This window comes from Hippopotamus amphibius, chromosome 8, assembly GCF_030028045.1.
Source record: "Hippopotamus amphibius kiboko isolate mHipAmp2 chromosome 8, mHipAmp2.hap2, whole genome shotgun sequence".
Taxonomy (NCBI): domain Eukaryota; kingdom Metazoa; phylum Chordata; class Mammalia; order Artiodactyla; family Hippopotamidae; genus Hippopotamus; species Hippopotamus amphibius.
In genome coordinates this window covers 24,885,263-24,898,663 of record NC_080193.1, presented here as the reverse complement: position 1 = coordinate 24,898,663, position 13,401 = coordinate 24,885,263, and the positions used below count along the sequence as shown (strand labels likewise).

General features: G+C 40.8%; 1 protein-coding gene across 1 annotated transcript in view; it reads left to right on the top strand.

Moving 5' to 3' along the window:
• Positions 1-13,401, top strand: part of TMEM132D (transmembrane protein 132D) — an 807,498-nt gene that overhangs the window by 356,484 nt on the left and 437,613 nt on the right. The window contains exon 3 of the mRNA XM_057747245.1: positions 8,608-8,754. Within this exon, the coding sequence (XP_057603228.1) occupies positions 8,608-8,754 (147 nt within the window). The remainder of the gene's footprint in view (positions 1-8,607; positions 8,755-13,401) is intronic.

The following is a 13,401-nucleotide window of genomic DNA, read 5'->3' as shown; positions in this document are numbered from 1 at the left end:
TGGCAGAATTTTCCCCCAAAAGTATATGCGTTTCCCGTCTACCTGCCCACATGGTTCAGTGGCTGGTTTTATCATTTTGCATTATGTGGGTAATATAATAAATGAAGTCTTTCTAAGATAACCACCTCCATACTGGGCTCTCCATCTCTGTGTCTTGCTTTCTTTTTCTTCACAGAACTTATCAGCACAATAATTGTGTGCGTGAGTGTGTGTGTGTGTGTGTGTGTGTTCTGTCTCTCCCACTTAGAATGTTAGTTCCATGTCAATAGGTAGCATGTATGTTTTATTCTTAATGAATTTCCAGCACTGTGAATGGTGCCTGGAAAACAGGGGGGACTCAGAAAGTGTTTGTTGAATGAATTAATGATTGAATATACAAACAAAGAGACAGGTTTGGTTTACTCACCTACACTTACTCATTATATTCATGACCTGCTTTAGGCATTTATATCCAAAGTTTTGGCAGGGGGAGGGGGACTGGTAGGGGGCGCTGTCTGTCACTTCCTCCAAGGCTTCTAACTTTTGGAATCCAAACTCACCCTGCCGGCGTGCTCCCCATTTGGTGTGCAGTCTCTTCTATTTCTAATCACCACGTCTGTTCTGAAATTTGTGCCTGTAGGAAAGATGGGTCTCTGGAACTTTCTTGTGGATGAACTGAGAGTCAGAAGAAAACCAGGTGCTTGGAAAGGCTAAGGATTATGTACAGGATGCATTCAGCTCTAGAAGGGCTTTTAAAGAGTCAGTGAGCATCTGGGGACTTCCTTGGTGGCGCAGTGGTTAAGAATCTGCCTGCCAATGCAGGGGACACGGGTTCGAGCCCTGATCAGGGGAGATCCCACATGTCACAGAACAACTAAGCCCATGTGCCACAACGACTGAGCCTGTGCTCTGGAGCCCACAAGCCACAACTACTGAGGCCAAGTTTCACAACCACTGAAACCTGGGTGCCTAGAGCTTGTGCTCTGCAGCAAGAGATGCCACATCAGTGAGGAGCCAGCACACTGCAACAAAGAGTAGCCCCCACTCTCCACAACTACAGAAAGCCTGCATACAGCAACAAAGACCCAAGGCAACCAAAAATAAATTAAACAATTTAAAAAATAATTTAAAAAAGAGTCAGTGAGCATCTGTCTGTACTTGCAAAGGTAGCCCATAGGTTTGGTTTACTGGGAGGAAAAGTGCTGACTCAGGATAAACAGGAAGTCCTCATCTTCAGTACAAGCAGCCTGCCTGGCCAGAGACTGGCATCCCATGTTGCTTACTCTTTGGGTCTAGATGCAATGTTCCATTGTTTTCACTTTTCTCCTCACTGGGTTCTCCTGAGTTGGTCAGTGGCCATCCTGGTCCCCCCTTTAAGCTATTGTATTTGTCCCTGGAGCTGGATGAGAATACAGGCCAGGGTGATCTGTGAATAAAACAGCATATTTAATATAATCAGGGCTGTCACATACAGTTGTGCAGGTGGTACACTGTTCAACTCTAGGAGGCCCCATTAACATCATAATCTATAAGGATGGTGCTTCTTGGGGTTGGTCAGGGCACCAGATGTATGACCATATGGCAGTCTGGGGCATAATCTCACGTATAGAAAATTAGAGAATCATAGATTGGGTTTGTCAACTGCTAAAAAAAAAAAAAGGTACAACCTAAAGTCGAGAATTATGTTTTATTTGGCAGACTTACGGAGGACTTAAGCCTGGGAGACAGCCTCTCAGATAGCTCTGAGAGACTGCTCCGAAAAGGTAAGGGAGGAACAGGATACATAGGAGTTTTGCTGAAAAAACAAAAACAAAAACAAACAAAAAAAGAGCATGTAGTTGAACAGTGAAAGATTACTGCTAATCACAAAAACAGACATCTCCAGTGAATGATTTTCATGCTTTTCTATGTATGGGGAGATGCGAGAGTCTGGGCTTATTCAAATGATTCCTTTGATGTGCACCTTAATGATCTAGGGCCAGTATCCTGTTTCTCTCCATCCTGAGTCCCCTCAGGGTTCACAGTCAGGGTGGCTTGGTGGCTGATGGCTTGGTGGCTGTGGTATCCTTAGTCTACTGAAATGGCAGGTGACACTGTATCCACAGGTGTGAATAAAGCAGCACATCGCATGGTGGTGACTAAAATGTTGATGGTCTAAGTTCAGTGCAATGGAAGTCCAGGTGATTTTTTACTTTTTTTCCTTATACCTTTGTGTATTACTCAGCGTTTTTCCAGGAGCATATTCCAGCCCCCTTAATCAGGACATGAATGAGAAAGCTATTGTCGCTAAGGATAAAGGATGTAGGTGTGCCTTTCTGCACTTGGATCCCTCAGTCACACCTCCGAGGTAATAGGATTTCATATCCCTCATTGATTCAATGATTCATTCACTCATTCAGACTGGCTTGAACTTACTGTGTTCCAAGCTAACAGGAGTCACAAACTGATGACCCTGGGCTGCTTCCAATTCTCAGATGGCTTTGCTTACCCAGGACAGTGTTTTAAAGTTTTGGAATTTCACATATAACTGAGAATTACTGGCCTCCTTTCGATGTTGTAAAGATTTGGTAACATCAGGCCTCACAGTTTGAGTTGTCCAACCCCCGTTTACTTTGCACTTAATAAAGAATGACATCATCTCCACTTTCAGGGCCTTTGAAGGGTCGATTAATCAGCCAATGACTGAAAAGTGTCTGCCTCCTCCCACCTGACTGGCAGCGGTCCTGGTGGCCACAACCCCCTTTCCTCCACTCTTGGCTCCTCCCACTGGGGGGGTCTTGGAGACACCCCTTCCTGTGTGAAACAGATCCTCTCTGTGTTTGATCTTCTGCTCTTTAATCCCCCCTTAGTGGGTGGTCCTTTGACAGGTGGGATGATGCAGCACACATCTTGCATCCCTCTAGGACTTTCAAAGTCTCACAATAGCAAGACATCAAAAATCGCTTGTGTTGAAGTGACAGGGCTTCATTCTACATTTAACTTTACCAAGTCTGGCAGTGCAAAAACACATGCCTTTATAGTTGTAATTATTAGAACACAGAGAGCTGGCCGTAGAGTTTAAGCCGCTCATTGGTATCCCGTTTACCTGCTTCCTTTAGAACATGACTTTTGCTCACTGTGTTTATTCATCCAATGCTTGGGAAGTAGAGGTTCCAGTGGATTTGAGCAATTCCCTTTAAGTGGGGTGTGTGCATCCCCAAGAGATATGCAAAATGACTCATTGGAATGGTGAAAAAATTAGGACTTCTCAACATGTTATTTTGTAATCTCATCATTTTTAATTTATATTTTTGTGTATGTTTTCTAGCACACGTTATTATTTCAATAGTCCAGGTGTAAATTTGATAAGCACATATACTTACATTAAGGTTGAATGGTAAAAAATAATTTACTGGTATGAGTGCCTGATTTAAAAAAAAAACAAATTAGAATCTGCTAATTTAGACTATTTAACTAGGATCAGCTCTCCTGTAGCGCTGTTGGCCTTTAACTGAATGTATTGGCATAGTCCTAAAGCCATGGCAAAGAGATTTAGCAAAGTACATTCCAGTGATAGGAAGAGGGGCCCAGTATCACAGGAAGGGGAAAGGGGGGGCATGATTAGCAAAGAATTGCTAATCACATCATAAACAAGTACATTAAAATAAGTGTTGGCTGGGGCAGGGCCGAGATGTAGGGATGGGGCTAAAAGTAGTTCTTTTTTTTTTTTTAATCTTTTCCATTATGGTTTATTGCAGGGTATTGAATATAATTCCCTGTGCTACACAGTAGGACCTTGTTCTTTATCTATTTCATATATAGTAGTGTGTATCTGCTAATCCTAAACTCCTAATTTAGCCTTCCCCTGCATTCCTCTTTGGTAACCATAAGTTTGTTCTCTATGTCTGTGAGTCTGTTTCTGTTTCATAAATAAGTACATTTGTGTCCTATTTTAGTTTCCACATATAAGTGATATCATATGATATTTGTCTTAAAGTGGTTCTTAAAATAAATGAAATATTATAGGCTTTATGACACATGGTCTTGCTGGGAAGTGGTACGGTCATAAACTGTCGCTTGCCAATTAGAAATTAGAAGCAATGAGTGATTGTGAACTATTACAATATAATTATTGCAGATGAGAAAACACAGTATATTTAATTCTTTTCCACAGTTAATGAGAGAAGATAAGTAAGGAGACAAGGGAGAATTCAGAACAGCTTTGTTTTGACCCAAAGGAGTTTTGTTGGACTATGAAGCAATGGGGAAAGACAGGTTTCCCCTCAGTTAGTGGCAAGGATGCCACTAACTAAATCCACAGCACTAGTAAGTGTGTTGCATCCTTCTGTTACCCGGGATACGAGAGATGGGAAGTGGGGGAGCAGAAACAGCAGGTGTGCACCACAGCTTTGATCACAGGTTGCTGGCTGTTTCAGTTGTAACTGCATACTGTGCTTAGAATACACACATGCGCACATATATGTGTATATGTACGTGTGTGTATATATGGGTACGTGTCTGTATATATATATGTGGATGGTGTGTGTTTATGTGTGCGCCTATATATCTCTGTATATGTATTGTGTTTATGTGCATATATGTATGTGTGTATGTGTATATATATATATATATATGTATTGTGCCTATATGTGTGTGTCCATGTATATATGTCTGTGTGTATATGTATGTGTTTATGTGTGTGCATATGTCTGTGTGTGTCTATATGTGTGTCTATGGCTACATGTATATATGTGTGTATATATGTATGTGTGTGTGCATATGTGTGTATATATATGTTGTGTACATGTCTGTGTATATATGTCTGTGTGTATATATATGTCTGTGTATTTATGCATGTTTATGTGTGTGTGTGTGTGTATATCTGCACATGTCTATATGTGTACATATGCCTGTGTGTATACATCTGTGTATATCTCTGTGTATTTATATTTGTGTGTATATATATGCATGTGTGTGTTTTTATGTTTGCGTGTGTATATATGTCTAAATATGGGTATATTTGTGTGCATATATGTGTATATATGTGTATGTGTGTGTATGTATATATATGTGTGTATATATATGCACACACACAATAGTTCTGTTATGTTTTAAAAATACAATATATCCTTAAGCCAAGCAGTGTTCATTCCAGTCCACAGTGCGTGTGCATCATTCTGTTGGTGGGGGGGAGGAGGATTATGGCTTTTCCCCCAATCACTACAGCAGATATATTATTAAGTGTTAATATATACCAAACATCTTTGGAAATCAAGTGCTCTATATATCTCTGTGTAATGAAGCTGTCAGTGTAACCTGTATTTATTGAACCACAAGTAGGTTATAAAACTTCCACTAATGAATGACACTCAGTTGTCATAAACAAAGGAAGGGATTAGCATTTGGTTCAGACCCAGTGAAGCCAAATTTCATGTGTTCTGAGGATTATCTTAATAGTTCCAAAAAGCTGCCACTTACAGCTCTAGATAAGTGCTTCAAAATTATGAACCCAACACAAATCGTGTTCAGTGTATAACAGATGTGTCTCAGAGAAATAAGGGCTCAATTTCTTGCACGCATTCCTTCTCGCCGTACATACTGTATTCAGTGATGTTTCTTGATCAGGGATCCCTTATCCAGTTCAGAACATCTGAAATATGCTGTAGAAATATGACTTCTCTTATGAAAACATTCTGTGTCTACAAAAGACCATTTCCCAGTGCCCTGCACTAAATTTAAGAAAGAATCTCCCCTTAGAAATAATGTTACAAATTACATCTTCCTGTAGCTGCACTGCAATTATTAGCAACAGATATCGGGTACTTCATGGGTTAAGTAAGCAACCATGTTCTTTCCTAAGAACTTAAAAATGATTCATTGGGGAAACAGTATCTGAATTCCAAATGACTTGCTTATGAATAAAATTTAAGAAAAATAAGGCCCCGTTCTATATTAGAAAAGGCCTGGCTACTGATAGCTCCTGTATAATAAAAACATTGCCAAAGCCAGGTTGATGACTTATTTATTTAAATCAAATTTGATTCAATAAAATTCCAGGGCACAGTAATTGGGACAGCCCTTAGAATTCATCTTAATATAATAGCAGCTGTCCATAGTGAATTGAACTTGTTTTTCACCACCCATCTTTGTTGCTTACAATTTAAGTGAATTCCTGCAAAGCAGGAATCATAGCACGTGTCACCAGAAGGTCAGATGGCTTTCTGGCCTGTGCACGCAATTCCTGATTTATAAATGACTGTGTTCAAAATGTTGGCTTCTACAAGGATTATTTACAACACAAAATGTTTTATTGTTTTTCAGCTATACATGGCACTCATCTTCTAAAAATGCTAGCTTTAGCCCTGGGGGCCACATGTGAAAAGCGATTTCTCTTGTCTTTGTAGACCAGTCAAAGCAGTCTGTGTTCTGGGGTCCTCAGGACCACCCCTGAGTTTGATGACTTGCTAGGAAAACTCACAGGATGGTGGAGAGTTATAATTGTGGCTAAAGTTTATTACAGCAAAGGAACACATGGCCAATTCAGCAAAGGGGAAAAGGCAAAGGCACGTGGGGCAGAGTCTGGGGGAACCAGGCACACGCTTGGGAAAGTCCACTCCCAGGGAGTCACGTAGGATGCCCTTCCTCCCTCCAGCAACAGAGCTGTCTGTCTGGAAAGCTCATCCAAGCCTGGGGGCCAGACGTTTTACTGGGGTGCGGCGGGTCCCCTAGGCAACATCTGCCTGGCATGCACCATACGTCCAGAGCACCAGAAGGAAAGCAGGTGTCCGTCATCAACTATACTGTTTGTACAAAATTGTAGGCTGGGTAAGCCCCTCTTATCAGGGAGTGGGGGCCCCTCCCCAAATCCAAGTTCCCAGATGCCAGTCAGGGGCCAGCCTTGCCAGTAGGCCTTTCCAGGGCAGCAGTCTCAGACCTACTTTGTTAACTCCTTTAGGCACCATATGTCTCCAGGGTGTTTCTATGGGAAATAGCGTTCTGAGTTCTAGCAGGCAAGTCCTGTTCTGGGCAAGCCCCAGTCCTAAAAACGTCATCTTTTCCTCCTGCCTCGCTCCTAACATCCGGGGGTGGCCTAGGTCTTCTCCTCTGGTGATAAGAGTGAGGATTTAAGAGATGGAGACTCGGGACTCACCTCCTTGCCTCTGTGTTCATACAGGTACCACAGTTGTCAATCTGGGGAGTGTACCTCCAAGGCTGCCCCTCTCAGCTGCATCTCCCGCCTGGTCACCCATCAACCTGCCCCATTTGTCCCCTGGCATTCTTGCTTCAAAATCCTTTATATTTTCCTCAAGCGATTAAGAAATCACAACAAGAAACGTGACTTTTTCCAGCAGTTTGTACCTCAAACTGTTTGCAATGTGTTGCATTGTCCTTTTACTATATCATTTCTATTCCATGTATGTTTTTTTCATTGGAAATCTCTTAGAGGAAAATAAGGGCATACGAGGAAACCGGTTCTGCCATGCATCCTTCTGCTTGTCTCATCCGGCTTCTCTGATATCCTAGAGGAAACACCTATAAGCCTATTTATCTATTCCTTTCCAGGAAGGGAGGGAGGAAGGAAGGGAGGAAGGGAGGAAGGAAAGAAGGAAAGAAAGAAGGAAGGAAGGAAAGAAGGAAGGAAGGAAGGAAGGAAAAATGAATGGAGGAGAGAAATAATAAGCCAAGTCTGTGATGGAGGGCACACCTGCTTTGGCAAGTTTGTCTAAAGTCTGGGCAGATATTAGATCGCAGGACAGGTACTGGCCAGTGTTGGGTCAAAAGAACTCGAGCGGGTCAAATAAGTGGCTTCCCCACCAGGAAGTTTTATGTGATGCCAAGGAAAGCACTGAGCCTGGTTGGATTGGCCCTGTGGTCAGGAGCTGTTTCCAGTCCTCGGTTACCCGCTGACTGATCCCCCGTTTGCTCAGCTGCTCAGTGAAGATTAAAATGGTGCTGACCTCCTAGGGCGTGTGCGAGCATGAGATGAGATAAAACTGTGATGAACTCAGAAGAGCGCCTGGTTTGTGGTAAGTGATAGTGGTGATGACGGGATGACGGTCCTAGTGATGCCAATGATGGTGATGGTGTCGTGGGAGGAGCACAAGGGCACAAATCAGGCACGTCTGTGCACCTGTCAGCATCTCTGTTTTCCTGTGAACCATCGTGGTTCCTGGATCTGTCTGAGCTGCAGCTCCTCCCCCACATTTTGAACTCCGAATGTTGCTTGGGAAATTATATGAGATAATACAGAAGAGCGGTCCACCGGGGCCTGGCATGGAAAAGACATTCCTGGAATGCATATTATTATTAATTCCACTTTTGCAGTTTTATTGAATGTCCTTGTTCTATTTAGTTTTCACAGTCTAAGGGTATTCAGGTAATTCTTTTTTAAATTAAAGCCATCCACTAGCAGAACGTTATTTCTTTACGTGACTGGTGCTTGCCTGTGTCAATGTCCTGTTTCTAGTCCCTCTGTTAAAGAAGGAATGACTAGGGAGAAACCTTAGAACAGATGGATTGGGAGGGGATTGCCAAGGTGTGATGAAATTCTGTTAAACATGCGCTTACACCTGCCAGGCGACAAGAAGCAGCGGTAACCCAGGGGTGCCCCAGAGCCGTCTCAGCTGTGCACTTGCTTGTCTCCAACAGGGTAAAGGTGATGAAAGGCATGAACATCATTGGGGTGAGAGCCAGCACCCCTTCCGTGTGGGAGGTCAAGGAGAGCACGGCTTACGCTGGGAAGTACACACCAGCTGTCATCATTTGTCAGAAGAAATCTGCTGGCTCAGAAAACAGGTGAGTCCGCATGGCCTGCCGTATATTCAGATGAGCTGCGGTGGTGGCCTCCTTTTCCCCAAATTTGCTAACAACCACTTTCACCGCCGTTTACATTTGGTGTGTGTCGTGTCTATTATTAGTGCTTCTAGGTAAGATGGGTGGAATCCTTCATTTGGAAAAAGATGGGCTATTATTCACAGCGGCCCTGTTTACAATCCCAGCACAGCTCTGGGTCACCTGCAGGGACTGCCCCATGTAGATGGAATTTATCTCCAAATGATGTGACACGGCCTCTTTCTTATCCATACGATTAAGTAAAACGAAAAGTCTGGGCAGCTCTGATACAATGGCCCATTTTGCAAGTGTGCCAGACAAGAGTCTGTTGTAAAACAAAACAAAACACCCAGAGTTTGTAGATCTTGTGGCACGCAAAGGTGCCATCCACCTTTGCCGAGTCGGTTTTAATATAATGCATGGACTGCATTTTGTGCAGGCGTTTTTTGTTGGCCTGGTGAATGATCTGCTGTGATATTATAGGAAATTGAGACTCTGTCTCTGAAACCCACCAAATTAGAAACAGCCAATGCACAGCTGGGCAAGGAGACTTGGAAACTCAGTGCTTCTTGATTTATTTCTGTTTCCCGAAACCTCATTTGGGACTCCAAAATATTTCTGGTCTGGTCATCTGTTTTTGCCACTTTTAGGTTGGTTGCGTTTTGCTCTTTATATTGCTGGAAATTGAAATAATTATGAATGGACCAATCCCAGGTGTGTAGCAATTTCAGGAGTCAGTTTTTTAAACTTCATAGCTCAGTGTTTGGAAAATCTTTATTTTCTATTATTTATTCTAATAGAGAGGTCGTGAATCTCAGCTGACGGCTGTTCTGCCTTTGGGGGGTTTATTTCCGAAAAGCATTTGACGCCAGTTTGGGGGTGATGTGATGTGGATTTCCCCCTGTGCTCCTCTGTTTCGCATGGTTGCTCTGGGATTTGGGTTAACAACTGTTAAGCTCTGGCCTGTGACTTTCTTTTTGTGACCAGTGTTTCAAGATTTTTTCCTTGAAGATTTGTTTGTAGAGCAAAAGAGAGGGGAAAAGAAGAAATCTGTATCTGAGTTCTGCCCTAATGTTTATGTGGTAGCAGTATGCCACACGGAGTACCTTCATGAACTTACTGATAAGCTCACATCCAAAGGTGTCTGTGCCAGTGATACAATTTGGGAAATAAGATGCCACCTCCATTGAAGGTTTCCTTTGCATTGTGAAGTGAGCAAACATTAGGAAGGACAGATAGATAGGCAGATAGGTAGGTATATCGGTAGATAAATAATGATAGATAGATAGATAGATAGATAGATAGATAGATAGAGGATGGATGGTTGGCTAGATAGATGAATAGAAAGATGATGGATGGATGGATAGATGACAGACAGATAGATAGATAGATGATAGATAGATAGATAGAGGATGGATGGATAGATAGATAGATAGATATTTTACTATTCTTTTCCAGAAAGAGTCAGGGATTTGGGAGAAATCTCAACCAATGTGCTGTTTTTCACTCTTGCTTCTTCTTGCCATTTGCTCTGTGGATGAATGGCAGTAGTAGTGATTATAGTGTTACATATGAAATTCAAAGAGATTGGAACGATTTTGAAACATTTTATTGAATTTCTGGCTAAGAATTCACCCAGTTCACCTTGGGCATGGAGAAGTAAGGAAGCTTTCCAAGGGTAGCTCATCCTAATTAAGACGTAGGGTGTAAGCTCCCTCTTTACGGATCAGGTAAGGCAGGCACTCCCAAGAGATTTTAACACTTCCTTAAATGAAACATAAAATCAGCAACTCTAGAACATGTTGAAATATGCAAAGGTATGGTGCTTGCCATTTTTCCCTTTCATCTGTATCAGTATCTTCTTTAGGAAACAAATTCCCTGAATGGGATATCAAGCTAGTCCTTGAAAGCTCTGATATCAGCATGCCGTTCACGATGGAGAACATTTCTTATCCCTTTGCAGATTCCGATGTCAGTTTTCTGTTTCCTACTGTGGGTCCAGATAATTGGAAGAAACAAATGTACACACACAGACATACACAAACACACATAAGTGTGTCTATGTATGTAATATGTTATATGTGTAGGTGTATATATGAATACTCTACATATGTGCATATACAGTATATTATGAGTCTTTGTAATACACCATATATGTATACATAGTATATATAGTATATGTATATAGTCTGTGTATGCAGAACATATATATGATATAGGAGTTTAAATATGTGCATATATATATATGTACATTTTTACATGATTTATATACACACATATGTTATGATGATACAGAGGTTTATTCTCCTTTTTGGAATCCAGTTCTTATACTGCAGCCAGGAAGGTTTTGCATAATGAGGAAGCTGTAGAATGCAAGCTCTTTTAGTTGGGAAACCATGTCTATCTGGTTTGTAGCTGTTTCCAGTCTCTACAGCAGCATCTGGTACACGTGAGCCTTTCCATAAATATTTGCTTAATGACGTGCTAGAGTTAGACTATATCTCTGTTACTATATGTACTATGATGCAAATCTATACGTATACATATTGAATGGTCTCTAATACACCTGTTCAAAAAAGTAAGGTGCATAACAGCATCTATATTGATGCCCCATTTGGGGAAAACCCAGAGAAGGATGCTTTCTGAGCAGAGGGACTGGTAACTGTCATTTCTGCTAGGAGGAGCTGGGAAGTAGGGGATGAAGGCTGAATGTAAATTACTTTTTACCTTGAGCCATTTGGACTATGATTTTTTTTTACTCTGTGCATGTATTACCATTTAATATCATGTATACAGTTAAAAATAGACTTTTTTGAATGTGATATATTCATTTCTATGTTCAACTTTTATCCTCACTTTAAGTTTTTTTCTATTTCACTTCTGTCTTTATGGAGTTAAATACAGAAGAATCATGCTCCACTCTTTGGGATAGCAAGTGGACCGAGAGAAGATCTGTTTCTCTTTTTTTTGAAGGATATTTGGAGAACGTATTATGGAGTGAATGTTTTCATGTTAGCAGATTTTGCTTCAGAAGCTGTTTTGCTTTACACATTCTTTCCACTCTCTTTGAATGTTTTTCAGTTCTTCTTAAAAGTCAGAATCAGATCACCGGGATGCAAAAGAGGCAGTCTTAATGAGCTTGAGGGTCGTGGATTGTGTATGGCTAATAATTCACCATGGAGCACAAAGTTGCGTTAATAAAGTTACATCCCTGTGATGGGTGTAATTTTGTGGATTAAGGAGACCCTTTTGTGCTAGTGATGAACCCAACAGGAGTGAGTGAAGATTTCTTATCTAAGTTTAAATACATCCTTTGTTTTTTGAAGAACTTTGGTTGCTGAAAGCCTTATCAGCACACTATTAACATATGAATGTTACCCACAGCTATCAGATCTGTTTTGACTAAGCTTTGCCAGGAAATATTATGGAACAGAAGGAGAATACCTAATTATGCTCCATCCATCAAATTCCATGTGGCGTTTTCTGAATCTTGCTCAGTATAGCACTATGTAAACTTAGATAAATGTGTAACAAAAGTCATTATTTTTTATTTCTTTGCTTTTCCCGGCATAGATGAGTGTTTTCCAACGTTTGCCACAGTTGCTATTTAAATGATTTTTAGGTGGTACAAAGAAATGGGGTTAAATAAACTTGAATGACAGAACGGATGTGCTTTCCAGTTCTCCAGCAAGACTATTGATTGAAGACAAATTCATCTCTTTTCGGGGCTTATGTGTCTTTAAAGTCTCTATCCTTTGTTGATAAATTGTAGACAAGCAAGAGTACGTAGTTAGATGTAATCCTTTATCATAATTATCTATTTATAATTCTTCATACCGTACTACTTTTCCATGTAGTATAGGTAATTTTGTTACTGAGTTCAAGCTCATACTGCTCACCACACAACAGGCCAATAAATTGACAGATGAGTTGTTTGGGAAAGGGATAGTGACTTTATTGAGAAAGTCAGCAGACCAAGAAGATGGTGGACTACTGTCCCCTAAAATCATCTTACCTGAGTTAAAATTCAGGCTTCTTTTATACTAAAAGGGGAGTGGGTGTGGTTGGTTGTTGCAAACTTCTTGGTGCAGGAATCCTTTGTTCTTGCAGCCATCCATGTTTCTGTAAACCTTACACTCTGTTCTGCAACTTTCTATCTCTATGTGAATGGAAAAGTGTTATACCTTTAAAGGTCAGAGCCCTGAGAATGGGCTCTCTTGTATACTTCAGGCTTTAGGCACATTCTTAACTTGTAGAGAAAGCAATAGAATACAGAGATTAAAGTAAAAGAAAGAGATCCAATATGGAGTCAGATTTGTTCTTCCCCATTACAATGTTTCATTTTAAAACAAATATATCTTAAGTAGTAACATGAGGTACCATAAATAAAAAGTAATATTTAAAGTATACAGAGATATGATTACAATCATAAATGTATTTTCAAAAATAATGTATGCTGGCATGATAAATCCATCTCACAATACATTTGTTAGGGTTAGGTTTGATTATTTAATAAGAGGGACTTAACAAAATAAAGTGACTTAAGCAAAGTAAAAGTTTATTCATCTGTCATATAGAAGAAGCCCTGATGTAGGGAGGGCATGGCTGTCA